This window comes from Rhinolophus sinicus, linkage group LG02, assembly GCF_036562045.2.
Source record: "Rhinolophus sinicus isolate RSC01 linkage group LG02, ASM3656204v1, whole genome shotgun sequence".
Lineage (NCBI taxonomy): Eukaryota > Metazoa > Chordata > Mammalia > Chiroptera > Rhinolophidae > Rhinolophus > Rhinolophus sinicus.
In genome coordinates this window covers 36852542-36871148 of record NC_133752.1, presented here as the reverse complement: position 1 = coordinate 36871148, position 18607 = coordinate 36852542, and the positions used below count along the sequence as shown (strand labels likewise).

The 18607-nt window shown below is 35.6% G+C and overlaps 1 protein-coding gene across 1 annotated transcript in view; it reads left to right on the top strand.

The window, feature by feature from the left end:
* Positions 1–18607, top strand: part of METAP1 (methionyl aminopeptidase 1) — a 62717-nt gene that overhangs the window by 39667 nt on the left and 4443 nt on the right. The window contains exons 3-10 of the mRNA XM_019741141.2: positions 647–759; positions 1690–1750; positions 5649–5740; positions 6675–6758; positions 8625–8763; positions 10768–10899; positions 13008–13151; positions 18125–18190. Of these exons, the coding sequence (XP_019596700.1) occupies positions 647–759; positions 1690–1750; positions 5649–5740; positions 6675–6758; positions 8625–8763; positions 10768–10899; positions 13008–13151; positions 18125–18190 (831 nt within the window). The remainder of the gene's footprint in view (positions 1–646; positions 760–1689; positions 1751–5648; positions 5741–6674; positions 6759–8624; positions 8764–10767; positions 10900–13007; positions 13152–18124; positions 18191–18607) is intronic.

Genomic DNA, 18607 nt, shown 5'->3' with positions numbered 1-18607 from the left:
AAATTTTCTACTGCGTTTTCATTAGCTTTCTACTGATTGTTACCTCCCCTATCTTTGCCTTTTCCTACCTACTTCCCTTACCCTCTTCCTGAAAAAAGGCAAATGATACTTACAACATTATTAAAGCAGTTTAAAATATTGAATTGAAAGCCATCAGCTAAAGTGGGAAATGTTTTTTACTTTAAATTTGCTTTGGGTTTCTTTAGAATCTTCTTTTCCTAAGAGGGCAGAATTTAGTTGTAATACCTGCTCTTATTTAGGAAGTTTTTCCTAGGTTCAGATTTTACATTTCAAAACAGGCTTCCTATAAATTGATATTGGATAGTGACTCCATTTAGCATTTACCTCGGAAAAGGAGTTCTGTGAGCTGTTCCTAGTCGACATTGTGTAGAAACATGCAATATGGTTATCTTGGGCTTTTTTCTCCCAAGACACTTAGATCTTTGAAAAGTCATAGGGTTGTGAACATAGCAGGAAAGCAGTAGCTTTACGATTTAGTTTAGGGTGAGAGTTTGCTGGATTTTTGTGCCTGAGCTCTTCGGTGTGGTGTTCAAACAAGTGATAGTTCAGATGTGCTGCTGCTCATTAGCTTGACCAATGAAGCATTTCTTTCTCTCTTCTTTACTCCCATCCATCCATCACACAGAAGATGAAAAGGCAAAGCGAGAAGTGTCTTCCTGGACTCTTGAAGGTGATATTAACACTGACCCATGGGCAGGTTATCGATATACTGGTAAACTCAGACCACATTATCCACTGGTGAGTAAATAAGGTAATAAAAATTTAACATTCTTATACACCAATTTTTAGAAGTTGCCATTTCCTAAAAATGATACTTACAATTTGTATTCCAATTATGAATCATATAATCAGGATTAAATTTGTATTCTAGCTCTTTATTGTACATTATTTGAAAGTTAGTAGGGACAATTGACAATTATGGATGAAGTAGAAAGAATTTAAGATCACAGGATTAAAACTTCCTTAGTCTTGAAAGAGAAAGTGTAGAATTGATATTTTTTATCTGGCACGATGGTGGTGTATATGACTAATTTTCTAAAAATTTCTTTAACGTGATATGTTTCTAGGTTAATTTTGATATGGCTTTCCTGCCACTCCTACCCCTATGTTCCTGTCAGATGGGCTTCAGAGTCTTAATGTAGAAATCCACTTAAGTTGAAATCTATTTGTCATCCTTAAATACTTAAATTCTCTTTACTGATGTTTTTATAAAAGGATTAAATCTTTAATTTTAGAAATGTGGAAAAATAGCACAAATATTAGAAAGTCTTTTTAATCCTACCTCCCAGAGATAATGATCAGGAACATATTGGTGTATATTTACTTAGAGACATTATTTTATTGTTGTTGGTTTGCCAGTTGGTTTGGAACAGCTTGGGCACCCAGTTGTCTGCGTGTACTCTTTAAATCCCTAATGGCCTTGGCCCCTCTCCCCCTTCCTTATATATCCTAAGAAAGAGGGTGGCGTTAACACTAGGGAAGTGCAACTTAATCTTTGTGAAATAGATACGATATTTAAGATGTTGTTTAAAACTTTCTTATTTAATTGAAATGAATGAACTTTTTAGTGTTTTTTCCCCACTTTTATTTCCTTTGTTAGTAAATTTCAGTAATGAAAGCTGCTTTCATATTTGACTCAGTTTTAACTAACATCTTTGATGTTTTTAGATGCCAACAAGGCCAGTGCCAAGTTATATTCAAAGACCAGATTATGCTGATCACCCTTTAGGTAAGTTCTGCTAAACTGATATTTCAGTTTTCAATTTGTGAGCCTGATGACTACTGCAAAGGAAAGGAGTGCTTTTTTTTTGTAGAAGTTTTTCAGTTCTGGATTTCTAATAAATACACTTTTTCTTTTTTTAACACAGAACATTTGAGGGAATTAAAGATTGTTTCCTTGCATTAGAAATCTACCCACTTTTGAAAACATTGTTTATGTAGTTGTCAGAGGCTACATTCAACATAGTATGGTAGTTTATATTGTTGAATCAAATTCTAGATTTAAAACATAGTTTTGATTTTAACAATGTCCTCCACTTTATCAAATAATATATATTTATTAATAGATAAAAACAGTTTGTGGAGGCCTCATGAATGAATACCTAACTAAAGACTCTAAAGGGCTATAGCAGTTACAGAAATAGTAGTGATGATGATAATAGTAATGACGATCATGATATTCTGTACTTGATATTTGTTTTTTTGTAACCGTGTCAGGCACTATGCTAAGTTCTTACTACATGTGTTACTACTGGGGTGGGTTCTGTTGTCTTTTCCATTTTATAGATAATGATAGTGAGACACACAGAGAAGATAGGTAATTTGCAGCACAGGGTAATGGAGCAGTCTCTGACCGTAGGGCCTGTACACATAACTTAAATTAAGTTGGGTTATGGGAAGTTATTGATTTTGCATGTCAAAAATAGTTGAAAGTCAGTGTTTTCATGTGGTTTAATCTGCTAAACTAAGGTACCTTTGCTTTGTTCTCTAAGAAGTGGGAACCATATTACATTTTTATAAATATAATTTAAAAATTTAGTTAAACTTCACTATTTCAAATACATTGAAGGAAAAGATATTTTGAATGATAGCTCTTGAGGATGTGTAATTTCATTACTCTGTATTTAATATTCTTGAATGTAGTTTTAAAATATATATAGACAAAGTAAATTCTAATAGGATAAAATGTTACACAGTGAAAAGTAAGTCCTACTCCCCAGAGGGAACCACTGTTAACAGTTTCTTGTAGAACTTTCTGGAGATATTTTATATGTGCACACGTATCATCCCCTCTCCCACCTCCTGCCCCCGGCTAATTATATACAATAGGAACAAACTATATACAACTTACCTTGTTATAGTCCCTTAATATATCTTATAAATATTCCGTATAAGCTCGTATAAAACTACTTCTGTCTTTTTAACGTCTGAAGTATTTCGTTGTGTAGATGTACCATAATTTATTAAACTAGGGTCCTACTAATGTATGTTTAGATTATTTACAGGTTTTCACTTCTATCAATTTGACTGTAGTAACTATTTTTACAATTATATGTTTGTGCACATGTGAGAATGCTTCTGTAGGTTGATTGTCTAAAATGAAATAGCTGGATCAAAGAATTCATGTATTTTTTATTTTGAGAGATATAACAAGTTTTAGAGATTTTGTCGATTGTTACTTCCATTAAAAACATTGGGTCTCTCTTTTTTTTTTTCATATCTGCGCCGTCATAGTGCTATCAAACTTGATGATCTGTGCTAATCTGAAAGATGAAAAATAGTATTTTGCTATTATTTTAATTTGTATTTTAAAATTATGAATAAGGTTGAGAATCTTTATATGTTAAGTCATTTGTATTTTCTTTCCTTTTGAACTGTCTGTTCATTCTTAGCCTTTTTCCCCAGTTATTAGGTTACTAGTTTTTTCCATACTGATTTATTTATAAGTGCTCTTTCTATACATCAAAATAATCTTTGATGTATGTGCTATAAACATTTTTTCCCAATTTAACTTTACGTTTTATCTTTGTTTATAGCATTACATTTTTGACAGACTTTCAACATTCTTCTGTAATAAAATTTATCAGTGTTTTCCTGTCAGGTGTCTATGGTTTAATGATTTAGAAAGACCTTTCTGGTTCACAGATTATAAAAATGTTTGCCCATGTTTTCTTCCACTATTTTTATGGTTTCACTCTTTTTTTGTATGATAAAATTTTTGATCCTTTGAAACTCATTTAGTATTAGGAATTAAATATGGATGCAACTTAATTTTATTCTCCAAAGAATATCTGGTTGTCACATCACTAGTTATTTAAAATATCAGTCCTTTTTTTACTGATTTAAAATGCAACCCATATCATTATATGAAATTTTCACATGTCTTGGAGTCTGTTTTTGGATTCTGTTTTGTTTCCTTAACCGATTTGTCTAGTCATGTGCCATTGCCATACTCTTAATTATTATAGCTATATGTTGTTTTAATATTTGGTAGGCCTTGTTGCCCCCACCTTTCCTCTTTTTCAGAATTTTCCTGGCTATTCTTGCATGTTTGTTTTTCCATGTGAAATTTGGAATCAGTTTGTCTGGTTCCCAAAAATATCCTGTTGCCATTTTTTATTGGGATAGTATTAAATTTATAGACTAATTTTGGAAGAATTGACACCTTTACAATATTGAGTCTTCCTATCCAAGAACAGGGTATGTTTTTCTATTTAAGTCTCCTTTTATGTCTTACCGTGGTATTTTAAAATTTTCTTCATTAGGTCTTTTATTAAGTTTACTCCTGGATACTTTATCTGTTTTAGTTATTCTTGTACATAGTATCATCGATGTTTTCTAGTTCGTTTATATAGGGGAAAGTTATTGATTTTAATACATTTATCTTATAATCTGCCAACTTGCTGAATTCTTATTTCTGATCATTTACTAGGTATTCCCTTATTGTAGGGATATATAATCATCTGAAATGGATAAGAATTTTGTCCTTTTCTTTCTAATTTTATATTTTCTTTCTTTCTTTTGTTTAATATACCTGCTAGAACCTGTTAGAACAGTGTTAAATGGTGCTTTACTGGACTGTCCATGATTTGGGTTCTTGGCTTGAGAATCATATTTATCATGTTGGGGTGGTAGCTGGCCATGTTATCAGAATCATCTTTCTAGATGATCATTTATTTTTCCTTCTTGAATGACAATATTTGTTATAAATGTAACAAATAGCAACAATATTTGTTAATACTGAATTATCCTTGCCTTTCCAATATGTCTCAAGTCATGGTGTATTACATGTATTTTAGATCATGTTTTAATATTTTAGTTGGGATATTTATATCACCATTTATTAAAAAATACTAGTTTATAGTTTGTTATATTCTTTTTGTCAGATTTTGAAATAATCATTATACTAGTTTTAATATTTTTAAACATGAATAATTTGAGTTAAGCTAATTTTTTTGATTAGTGATGCTTCTTAGGGCAATATTTTTTAAACTTTACTGACTATGACTTAGAGTGAGAAATGTATTTTAAAACATGAATTGGTGTGTGTGTGTGTGTGTGTGTGTGTGTGTAAATTAATAAATAATAGCACTTACCCATGCCCTGTATGATGTAATCTAACATTTTCTGTTCCTTTTATTTACTTAAAAATTGTTAGTCATAGGCCACTAACGGGTCACAAATAGCAATTTGGAAAACACTGACTGAGGGTCCTGTTAAAAATAAAAAATGAGTATAATTGACTTATCAGTTGTTGGTTTATAGTTGCATCATGAGATGATGATCATGAAAGCAGTTTGTCAGTTGTGTGGTACTATTCAACTGTGAATCACTTACTGACTTTATTTTATTAGCACTCTGCCTGTCGTAGAATAAGTACTCTGTATTGACTGATTTCTAATAGATCTGGAAATTTGTTCTCTAGAATTCTTTAGTTTTATTTAGCAAATTTCCTTTTCATGTCGAAAATATATTTTTTAAAAATCTGACCTAGACCCTCCCAAATTATAAAATGCCGTGGTATGAAATAGTGAACTTGATTATTATTATATTATCAGGGAGATAATTATACTTAATACTACATCTTTCCTTTCGTTTTGGTTTTACTTACTGATTTTCCTTTCCAGGAATGTCCGAATCTGAACAGGCTCTTAAAGGTACTTCTCAAATTAAATTACTCTCATCTGAAGATATAGAAGGAATGCGACTTGTATGTAGGGTAAGAATTTTTCCCTCATTGGGTAGGACACGTTTAAGCAGTTATTAGACATGAAGTCAATGATTTGCTGATTGACAAAGGGAAGAAAATGTTACGTTGTAAGGCTAGCCATACTTACTGTTTTCGTTAAACTTTTTTTAGTATATAATTCTGTGTAACAGTTGTTTTCTACTTAAATAGCCTGTTTGAAAATTAAAATGGCAGGTAATCTCTATTGAATTGAGAGTCTGTTTTACCCCATGTATTTTTTTTTTAAACCAGGTTTTTGTGATATTTTCTCATTTTATTTTCATGAGTCATCATAGCGTAGAGCAGAATTAAGGCTTGTATAAAATTAAGCTAAAACTCCTTTTGTGAAATCCCCATGCAGTGTGGTAGTAGTGGCTGGTACTTACTAAGTCAAATCACATGGTCACATTTTTCTAAGGAAAAAAACTGAAGAATTGATAGTTTTCATTTAGAAATCAGCCTTAAAGTTTTTATTCAGTGCTTAAAACTGATTTGATGCTAATTTTCTTTGATAATCTGGAGACATTTATATTTCTGTCACGTGCTATGATTCTTTGAGGAAAATCATTCATCTCTTTTATTTCCCTCCTTTCCCTTCCCTGATACAGAAATATGACAAGACTCAGCCTCCACCACTTGATTATTGTTTAGATCACATAGGATGTACATTTTCACATACAAATCATTCAGACTTATTAAGGTATTTGCTAGTTAGCCCAATTTTATTTATATGTGTACAGACGCATACACACATTTATTGATGGGCGTTAGAAATACAAATGGTTTTAAAGTGAAAATCCAGAATTATAATATTCAAGATGTGATGCATTTTACAAATCTCACAAAAATCCACGATAGTACAAAGAGGTAAAAATTTCATTTCTTCTAGAATGTTTTAAGTTTTTTGTTTCGTTTTTTTTTACAGCTGGCTAGAGAAGTACTGGACATTGCTGCAGGGATGATTAAACCGGGTGTAACTACTGAAGAAATAGATCACGCCGTACACTTAGTAAGGACTTTGTGCTTTGAAATTTTTTTCACATTATTAGATGTTTTAGACTTCTAAGTAAGCTAAGTTCTGAATATCTAAAGCAACTTGGCTAAGCTTATTTGAAAGCTAATTTTACTTTGTTTCAAATACAGAAAATATTCAACAATCATTATTCCCAAATCTTTCAGTATCTGTAATATTGAGGTCTGAGGTGAGCTTGAAATATCTTGTTTCTGAAACCTCACATTTCATAACAATTTAGCTTTTATAAAATAAACAATTTTTTTAGTGCTTTAAATAAATTATGTCACCACATACATCAAATTCGGAAATAAAAAAGAATACAACTTCTGAAACTAGATTAGTGGAAAAAATGTTCCCTTTCACATCCACAATAATAAGGCAGTAAACAAACCAGATAAATATTTGTAGTAAATATGATACAGGGGTATCTTTTCTATAAAGATTGTCTGTCCATCAAGGAGAGACCTTGAAACCCTGTAAGAGATGAGTGCATACATTATATGATTAGCTTGTTCACAAAAAAAGACCAATAGTTATTAACTAGAAAATAAGTCACATGGAAAACCAAACGCACTCTGTCATCATACGCATGAAAATCATAAAGATTTACTAAATTATTAAGTATGTTAACGATGTTTATATCCACTGCCTTTGTGGGGATGCTGAAGCTGGTACTGTATTGTAAATTGGGGCAACTCTTTTGAAAGGCAATTTGACAGTGTGTCTTGAGCATAGTAATGTTCATAAAGACTTTACATTCACAGTTTTATAAATTGTGGTTTTTGATGATTATTCCATATTTTATAAAATACGTAGTATGCAGTACTTGCATTTTGACTGCTTCCTATGGTCCATGTGCGCTTTTGTGTGCTTCTTTTACTAACTCGTTTAATCTCCCCAACTACTCCACGGGGTAGATGCTACTAGCATCTCTGTTTTATAGATCAGGAAACTGAGGCCAGGGAGAGGTTAAGTTGCCCAAGATTACCTAGTTTGTGATGGAGTTGACATTCAGTCAAGACAGTCTGCTGTGGGAAATACAGAAGTATCTTGTAAGCAGGGCAACAGTGATAGGCATGTAGTTATTGGCAAGGAGGAATGTGTTTTGTAATTGAGGAAACAATTTAAATTTCCAAGAATAGTGGAATTGTCAATAAAATTATAGCGTATTCCACAAATTGTACTATGTGCAACTATTTAAAAATTACTAGTCTGAAGACTATGTGGCAGTGTGGAGAGAAAAATTATATATGGTATGACTACCGCTGTATAAAAACATCTAAGTAAAATAAGACTTGTTATGGAAAACCAGACCATTTTCTTAGAAGTTCCTTTTGTTGTTTATTCCGCATGACTGTAGTGATTAAAATATCCCTGGAAGTACTTTACCATTTCTTAATTATACTTGTATTCATTTTTTGGTCATAGGGATATAGCGATACAGGCTTGTTTCTATATAAGAAATTATAATTACAGTAAAAGTGCATGCTAACATTTACTTTAAATAGTATTTTACTTTAATATATTTTTCATAAGAAGTAGTTCATTCTAAACTAGAGTCTTCAATTTGTATATATTTGTAAATATTTGTAATATGTGAATTTGCTTTTCTTTTGCAATTATCAATATATTGGTTTGCCTACAGTCTATTTCACTGGCACAAATGCTGTTGTATACTGTTTCAGATCATATTTACTGCTATTTCTAACATAAAATATTAAACAAATTCTTCATTAGGAGCATCTGTATGACAAATGGTTTATCATTTTTCAAATTTTAAAATCCAGTTGATTGCAAACAGATTAATTTTTTTCTTTTACATGTTCCAAATTATTTTCTCTGTATTTTAATTTATTGTAGGCATGCATCACCAGAAATTGCTATCCTTCTCCCTTGAATTATTATAATTTCCCAAAGTCTTGTTGTACTTCAGTGAATGAAGTGATCTGCCATGGAATTCCAGACAGACGGCCCTTGCAAGAAGGTGATATTGTTAACGGTAAGAAATATGTAAGTGACTTTTGTCACCATGAGCAAAGAAACAGCAAGGTTTTGGGAGTCTGATAGAGACTTGTGTTTTCTTCAGTTGCTTCTTGTCTTTAACTTACCCTTTTTCATATTTAAAATTTTAAACAAATCTGTGGAAACCTTTTTTATGGTTTTAAGATACTGCTTTAAAAATACTTCTAGTATGATGTGTTTGGTGTTTATGTGATTGGGGAATAGGGGAAAGATGTCAGTGAAATGTGGAAGTAATGTTGATGCAAATGGTATATTTTTCCTTTTTCTTTTAGTCCATTAATGAGTTTTTTATTTCAGTGGTTTTTTTTTTTTTTCAGTTTCTTTCTTTTTAATTAATTATTTTATTTAAATATGGTTGACATACAGTCTTATACTGGTTATAGTAGTTTCGATTGTACAATATACGGATTCGACATTTACATACCTTACAATGTGATCAGCCCAGTATGCTAGTAATCTGTCATGTGTAAACAGGTGAAACCATACGGTTATTTCTTTCTCTGCCTGACCTACTTCACTTAGCATGATACCCTCTAGGTCCATCCACATTGTCGCAAATGGCAAGATTTTATTTTTTTTATTGCATAATCCATTGTGTGCGTGCGCGTGCACACACACACACACACACACACACACCACATGTTCTTTATCCATTCATCATCTATCTATGGACACTTAGGTTGCTTCTGTATCTTGGCTATTGTAAATAATGCAGCAATTCCACTTCTGGGTATTTATTCAAGAAAACGAGAATACTAATTCGAAAAGGTATAGGCACCCTTCTGTTCATTGCAGCGTTATTTACAGTATTTGTTAATGGTTTTGAAGATATCAGGGCAGGCTTTTTGATAGATAAAGAGAAATCCTTAGTAATATATGAAGACCTTAAGAAAGGTGAAAATTCAGCAGAAGTGCCTTTCTTTATGTAGGGAGTTCATAAAACCGCTTTAAGGACCACTATGTTAAGCTATCTTGGGAAGCTGCAAGTGCAGAGGAAGATGCTGTCCAGACATTTTCCTCTGTGATTAAAAAAAACTGATGAAGGTGGCTCCCCTAGATGGTAGTTTTCATATTGCTGAACTTGGTCTCTTTAGTAATCAGGACCTACATATCCAACAAAGAAGCGTGAGCCCAAGTGTTCAAGGCTGCAGGGAGTGTATTGACCTTGATGCTGGCTGTGAATGGTAGTGGAGACACTGTTTTTATTTGGATTGTTACTGTTTTAGGTAGGGTATCTAGCTGCATAAAGTGCCATAGATTTGGAGGGGTCTTCCCAACCTTGTTTTTTATATAAACCCTGTTTTATTTTATTACATGCATAATGCATGAGGTTTTTCAGGAATGTAATGTGTTGTGCTAAAGCCAAGACACCTGTACTGCGATATTGTAGTTTGATTGAAAATTCATGGTTTAAAAATACTCATTTCATGTACTCTTTAATATCCATTTAGTGTATTATAATGGTGTATTCTTCAGCATGGGGGCAAAAAAAGGATGAATATTCACAAATAAGTGAAAGACAAATGAGTTTTTAAAAAATAAGTGTAGAATAGTGGGAGTTTTTCTATTTATTGATTCACTAGGAGGAGGAAAAACTCGTTGAAGATAGTAAGTTAAAGCAGTATGTCAGATGTAGCAAAGTCCTCCATGTAATGTTATTAACGTAGGTTATTGATCTTGCATGAATGTATCCCGGACGCGTTTTACTTCTGCCACAAGTGATCTAATTACTACTATAAGAGTATAAAAGCCCACTGTCTGGCTTATACTGCATGACCATGTCCCTGTCCTCCACAGTGAGTTTAGTTACATTGTAGATAGGCGTGTCTGGAAATAACTGTGTATCCATTGGTGTCTTAATTTGAGAATGTGGAAGTTATCTTTCTCGTTAAACTGTTTGATGCTGTCATGTTGGAGATACGGGACTTAAATTTTGAAATACAAACAAACTTGGTCTTTATATTTGCACATTTTTTTGCAGTGGACATTACTCTTTATCGCAATGGTTATCATGGGGACCTGAATGAGACGTTTTTTGTTGGAGATGTGGATGAGGGAGCACGGAAACTGGTTCAGACCACGTATGAGTGCCTGATGCAAGCCATCGATGCAGGTGAGCCTCAGCTGCTGTGTGTTGATGGGCCTCTGAGGACTCGTCATGCACATGTGCTCTTTGTCCCGGCCGGCTTTGCTCTCCCCGACCTGAGTTAGGTTTGGGTTTTAACAGTAATGGTTTAAGGATGATTTGGAATCCCTTCCGGAGGATGGGCCAAATGATTGCCAAAAAAAAGAGTCCACCTATCATCAATAAAATATTGGACAGGACAGGATTCTTCAACAAACATACAGTTATTGCTAATAAGTTAGAGCCATTACTTTTATTGTTTTTAGTTCATTTAACTTGCATGAGAGATGATGGAAATTTTTACTAATTTAATGAAGTTGGAGGAATGAAAATGAAAGCATGCGATGTTTTCATGTATCAATATGTGAGGTTTCTTTTTACTTATTTTTCACTGAGTTGATTGTTTGCAAACTTTAATATTCCCAGTGGTTGGTATTGTGTGATGAGAATGTCAGGGTTTCGTTTCTCATTTGTGGAAGCCTTAGTTTTAAATAATTTTTAGGGTTTCTGCCAGATGATGTGTTCAATGTTTATATCCTTTTTGCTTCTTTCTGAGTTGATTGAAATAACCAGACAGCTGGAATGTTGTTTTACAAAGAAACAGGAATAAAACTTGCCAAGAAACGATCAGAAACCAACGTCTTCATTACAGTTAGCAAGGAAAGAACAAAAGCTGCTTAATCTCTGGAAAGTGTTATTAACAGCTTTGTAGTTTCATTCCTGCCCCCCACTTCCCACTACTTTGGCTGCCTGACATGGTGCAGAACACGCAGAGCTTGACCAGTTGTTGAAATTAGCCTTCTAGAATAGGGCTTCTCGGCTTACACGTTCATGGCACTTTGAATCAGCTCGTTCTTCATTGTAGGGGCCTTTCTTTCTATGCACTGTGGGACGCTCAGCAGCGTTCCCGCTCTCTCCCCACTAGATGCCAACTGTACCACCACTCCTAGCTGTGGCAGCCAAAACTAGCTCCAGGTGTTAGAGTGCACCCTTGGGACCAGAATTGCCGCTGGTTTGAGAATTGGGGAGGAACTCTCCCCTCTCATCCTTCCTCATTACTGAAGAGGGATTTTCTTTATTGTATACGGTGCAACATGGCTTCAGATTTTGCTTTTCTCTCCACTGACTGGAGCTGATAGGAAGGTTTGGGTGGGGATGCAAGAAAATCGTTGTGAATGTCAACGTGGCTCCTCAAAACCATTAACCTCCCCCCCCAAAAAAAAAAAAAAAGTCAAGCTGGAATATCTGGTTAAGAGCAAGAAAATGTTAATTAAAGTGATTCTTTGAGCTGTTTGTCCAGAAATGGATTGGCTGGAGAAGATATGTTGTACCCAAACCTAAGGTTGGAAATCAGGCAGAGTAGGAGACTGGTGGCAGTCGGAGGCCGCTGAGAACCATGGCTGTATTTCCCCGGGTCTGGCAGGGCCCTGCTCCTGGGGTCCCAGTGCTAGGAGAGCCAGAACAGCGATGAAAACCACTTCTTCTGTTTTGGTTTTTATTGAAACAGAAGTAAATGTCATAAAAATTAAAGGGTATCAAAAATATAGTGAGAGGTACCTTTCTGTACCCTACCCCCAGGACCAGGAGCTTCTGCAGAGGCAGCTATGAATAACTTGAGAACCACTTTTACGGGGATAAAGAAGCCCAGGGGAAGTAATTGTTTGAGAAGTTGACCAGACTGAAACTCAGAACAAGTTAGGTTACTTTTTGGACATTCCTTTCTCTCCTGGTGTTTTTTCCTCTTACCTCTTCTGTTCCCTTTAATGGAATGTAGCACACTTGACCTTAGGGAAAGAAAGGAAGAGGAGTGTGCTTTCCATTCTCGTTTATGTAGGAAGCCAGAGGTGCCTCCCCCAGCCCCTTAGCACTGCGCATGTGTCCTCCTTTTCCACGTCAAAGGAAGCACAGGTTCTACGAGTTAGAGTGTCAGCTTTGCCATTTACTGGTAGTGTTGCCTTTCTGGGCTTCAGTTTCTCACCTGGAAGTTTCAGCAGGTGGGCATATAAGCATTCAGAAAACTTCCTGGCACATAGGTAGCAATTGCTTAGTAAATGTTGTTACTACTTTTTGTCACAAGTCTTCTCCTTTCCTTTCAGTGAAACCTGGCGTTCGTTACAGAGAACTGGGAAACATTATTCAGAAGCATGCCCAAGCAAATGGCTTTTCAGTTGTTCGAAGCTACTGTGGGCATGGAATTCACAAGCTTTTTCATACAGCCCCCAATGTACCCCACTATGCCAGTAAGTACTGTCCCAAGATTTGGTATTTGCCAACCATTTATTTAACAAATATTTATTCAGACATTTAATAGGACATACTATTTTATATTTATTACAGTAATATATTGGCTGTTATAAATAGACCCCCGCAAGTGTATATTTGCTCTAACATAATACATGTTCATATGTTCATCTTGCTTACATAACAGTCCACAAAGCACATATGTTTGGTCTTTGTGGGATCATGGGGCAGTTATTCTGTATTCCAGGCTTTGTCATATTCAACCTATAGCTTTCAAGGTCACTTTGGGAGTTGCCCTTCTAATCTGTAGATATTGGGGAGGAAGGAGAGAAGCATGGGTATGCTTGGGAGGTTTTAATGGGCCAGCCTGGAATCAGCATAATCACTACCTTTCCTTTTCACTGGCAGGAATTCAGTCACATGGCTATACTAACTGCAAGGGAGTTTGGGAAATGTCATCTAGCTGAGTACTCTGGGAAAAAAGTAAACTGATTTTTGTGAACCAACAACCTGTACCACATGTCTAGCCGTCACTATTCTGATTCCTTAAATGAAATTGGTTCAGCTTCATTTCATTTGAGAACTTAGCGTATGTCAGATACTGTACTATTTGTGGGGAATAGGCAAAGTACCTTTCCTCAAGTTGAGTGCTGTCGGATAGAATAACAAAGGAAGTGTACGACAATCAGTGTCTTCCGACAATCAGTGTCTTCCGGAAACCTTTTCTCTTGGAGAGATAAAACATGCAGGAATAAGTCTTGTTACTCACTGCTAGAAATGAAAGCTGTCCACAATAAGTGACCTAAGAAGGAATTTCACAAATATATATGAGCCACTGCTAAATGGACGCTGTCATGTATCTGTGCTTAATGTTCTCTGTCCAGTAGTAGGGAATGGCACCTACCCTAGAACTGTTCTTAGGATTGAGTTAATACATGGAAAGCACTTAATGTTAACTTACTTTTGGAGGGACAACGATGATATACATCATCTCATTTGATCATCACAACTCTATGAATAATTTCTTAGCCCTGTTTTTAAAAGCAGTTTCTGTGTTTAGAGAAGTTATTTATTTATTCAAGTTCACGCAGACTAGTAAATAAATGCCAAGGTGAGGATTGGTACCTGGGTTCTGTCTGGCTTTCCATAGTCAGTCTTTTCTCCTGTACTTTTTTTTAAATTAAAGTTTATTGGGGTGACAATTATTAGTAAAGTTACATAGATTTCAGGAGTACAATTCTGTATTACATCATCCATAAATCCCGTTTTGTGTTCACCACCCAGAGTCAGTTCTCCTTCCATCACCATATATTTGTCTCCTGTACATATTGCTGTCTAGTAAGGACCGAAACAATTTGGCGCTCCGTCCTGTGAGAGAAATAAAGAATGATTGAGATTTGGTTTGGTGGAGAAGATGAGGAAGAGCATTCCACGTGGAGGGGAAACTTCTGGTTGAGACTGAACAGACACACAATAGAAGCTTGGCTGAGTGTTATGTGTGAAGAACTAGTAATGGGCAGTGCCAGACCTGGAATATTTGACTTAATTTGTGGGATTTGCAGAAACATTCTTGGGCAGAGGAATGGCAAGGTGAAGTTGCTGTTTTGGGAAGAAATTTAGCAGGGGGTCTGCAGTATATTAGAGGTGCGAGCTGGTGTGGCTGGTCAGCCAATGCACTGCTGCAGTGGTCCAGGTATGAGGTAGTAAAACCCTACATGTCAATAGTTGTGAAGGAAAAGGGAAATGAAAAACCTCTCCATTAGGAGCTGGAGAAGTCACAGTATCTGACATAGATCAATAAGCATTTATTAGCAGACCACATAATTCTTTTTATTTAAGCTGTGAGTTGTGCCTAAAATAAAAGCTAGTGAAGGAGGAATATTTTTCTCCCAGTCCCCAAATGATGTAAATGATGTTGGATCTGTCGAGTTTCTGGGTGTGGGCCCAGATCATGTCTCGTGAAGCCAAAGAATGGACACACGGACCCAGGAGAGGCAGAGTTGTAAAGAAAGATAGTTTATTAGAGGCAGGAGAAGAGGTTGCAGCTCCCAAGCAGGAGGGTTACCCGAAACTGGGAAGCCCAGTGACTGAGACAAAAGCTCTTACTTTTATACCTTCCCCTGCCTGTTTGGGGAAAGGGGCTGGAGCCTTCTAATGGAATTTGTCTATTAGGTTTGTCCTGAAGGGATTAATGAACCAACCCATTCCTATCTATCAGATCTGCTCCTTTGTCCAGCCAAAAGGGATTTGAGATAATTTATTAACCTCAAGGTGTATTCTCATGTCTCTGTCCTGGAGTGAAGGAGACTTTCCAGAACCTGGAGTTTCAGGATATGGCTGCTTTTTTGTTTATTCCATCATGGGCCCCCCTGTCACCTAGCAGTCATACTAACTAACCTGTCTCACTAGCAACAGAAAATTAGTAGTTGACTTCATTCCTTGCTGGTAATCTCTGTGATCACCTGATGTGCATTTCCTTTAACAGAATGGAAGTAGCTATTCTGATTACAGTGGTGTGCATGCATGGTGCCGTGCGTGCGTGTGTGTAAGTAAAAAGAGTGTGTACAGTGAGGGAATGAAAAATGTGCCCTTTCAGAGGTGACAAACGCAGGTTTAGGTATGGATTACATGAAGAGAGACTGTTTGAAGAAGGTAGAATGTGAGGGAGAAGGGGATATGCATCAATGATGATGGTGTCAGCTGAATATGGTGTCACTGATGTACGAGTACGAAAGATGCCACTTGAATTTCTTTTTAAACTATTTAACTAGAAATAAAAAAACAATTCTGAAAAAAGAAGCAAGGACCAGTAGGTATACTTCATTTCACACATTTGATATATTTATGAACAGTCAAGTGTATACTGGGTTTTGTATAAACCAGGCTATGTTGTGATCACTTTGGAGAAGTGTTAAAGGAAGCTGAGTCTTTGTGGAGCAGAGGCCTTTTGAAATGTAAATGATCTCTTCTTTGGCTTGTAACTCCATATTCCTAACCAATGGAGGGGAGGGTGGAACCAGGAAATTGTTGTGTAACTTCCCCCCACCCCTTTGTATGCAAGAGAAGTAAGTCCTTCTTAAATGAGAGTTCATTTGCTTCCTTATTTAAGTTATTAATGGTTGGGAAGTACTGATGATAATACCCCACATTTAGAATGCATATTACAATAATTTTGTGAGGTAGATGATAGAACAGGTAAAATTTTTTAAATTTTAAATTGTTTTAAAGTACTTAGCATAGTGTCTGCAATAGTGTAGTGACTACTCAGATAATGTGTGTTGGTTGAAATCTGTTGAGAAACTGAAACCATGAGTCGATGTGTGGGAGTTGTAACTTTTCTTGAATAATGAATCAGTGGCAGAAACAGGAGTGGCACTTTGATTCTCTGTGTCAATGCTGCCCAACAGAACATATGAGACACATACATAATTTTAAAATTTCTAGTGAAAGTAAACAGCAATAGCTGAAATTGATTTTAATAGTGTATTTTATTTAATCTGTTAAATTCAAACTGACAATTTCTACATTAGTGAATGTAAAAGTTATTGAACTATATCACATGTTTTTTTGTCTTTGAAATCGGCATATTTTTATATGACCAGCCACTTTTCAAGTGCTGAGTAGCCACCTGCATCCAGTGCTGCTTTATTAGACGGCACAGCTCTAGGTTTCTCTCTCCTTTTTTCTTTGCATGACACCACACTGACACTCTTGACATTTTTTTGTTGTTGTTGATATCCACAGAGAACTGGGCTGATGGTGTATATATAGTAAATTCTTGTCACTTGGAGAGAAAATTCATGAAATTAGAAATAATTTCAGATTTTATAACAAGTTAGAAACTCCAAATTTGGAATTTGCAATAAGTGTATTTTAGCAATACCTAAGGAGGTGGAATGCAGCATGATAGGTATTCACAAGGAAGGATGTATAAACATGTGTGTGAGATTAGACTATACCTAGCAAGCATGGCGTTTAGAAGATTCAGCCTCAGTGGACACGTGTCATTCATTACCGATGTCGCCATCATGAAAACTGGCAATCTGACCAAGAAACCCTGAAAGATAGTGCTTTTGCCCTCTGCTGGTCAGGCCGAGTAAATGCAGGCATTCTTTTACTGGGGTTCTTAACAGTTCTTGTTTTTCTAATTTGAAATTTAAACTGGCTCTCCATTTTTGTCTAAGTTTATCTAAAGAGACCTACCCCTATTTTAAAATTTTGGCCTTTTTTGGGGGTGGAATGGCAGGCCTGGACACTTTAATTCATGGTTATATTTCTCATGATGGTTCTGAAAAATTCTCTCATAAGTGAACTTGGACAAAAGCTAAAAAAGTATTTGGAGGGAGAAATGGAATTGCTGTTTTCAAATAAAAAGGAATAGTTTTGTCAGCATTTAAGAGGTTAATAAGTAGTTCCCCTTTGGAGATAAGAAAAAGAAGACAATATATAAAACTTAATGAAAATCGGCAATTGTTTCTGTGGGCCGTGTCCCTTCCCTCACCCCACATCCACACACACCCCACCCCCAACCACCCAAGAGGTTGGAGACTTCTGGCATAATTTGAAACACCTGTTGTTCTCCTTTAAACTGTTATACCTGGATGAGTAATGGTACTTTGCTTGGTTCCATGATTGCAATTCTAATCCTATTGTAACATAAATGGTGGCACTTTTTCTTTTGTAGAAGTGATAACCATGAAATCTAGCCTACAGATATTCCTGTATTTTCCTAAAGAAAACATAGGCAGGATGAAATATGCCTAGGACAGTATTTGCCCGAAAGTAGGTGGTTATCAGTAGAATACCTGTCTGTTGAATTATTTAAGTAAATAGAATCAGGAGAGGATAAAGTAATTAATATAAGAATCACTGATGGGAATATAAGTTGTGTACTCTTTCCATTGAGCTGTTCAACAATCCACTGTTGGGTTTTTTTTCCTATGTTTTGAGATTTTTTTTCCTTTAATTTCAGAAAATAAAGCAGTTGGAGTGATGAAGGCGGGCCATGTATTTACAATTGAGCCAATGATTTGTGAAGGTGAGAAACTAGGATGCTGTAATATTCTTTAATTGAATTTTTATTTACTTGTTGTTACTCATGATCAGATTGGTAGTCTGCATCACTTAATTTCTTTTTGCTTTATTTCCTCTGCCTGTCCCATCTCAAACTTGATTCAGTATCATGTAGAGAACTGAAAATTGTGAGGGTTGGCAAGAATGCAGTACTTTCTACATGGTAATTCTCCTGCTGTCAGTAGATGCCGAAGTACTTGAATCCTGGTCCCTTTCCATGTAGATTGTGTCAAAGGGAGCATTGTAATAATTAGGAGCCTCCATCAAGCATGTGTAGAAATTCTTGCTTGGGGGGTAGGTTGGGAGGGTGGGGAGGAGGGAAAAAGTAGAGCCACTCAATTTGAGGCACAGTTTCATGATTTAATTCTCCCCAACTTATGAG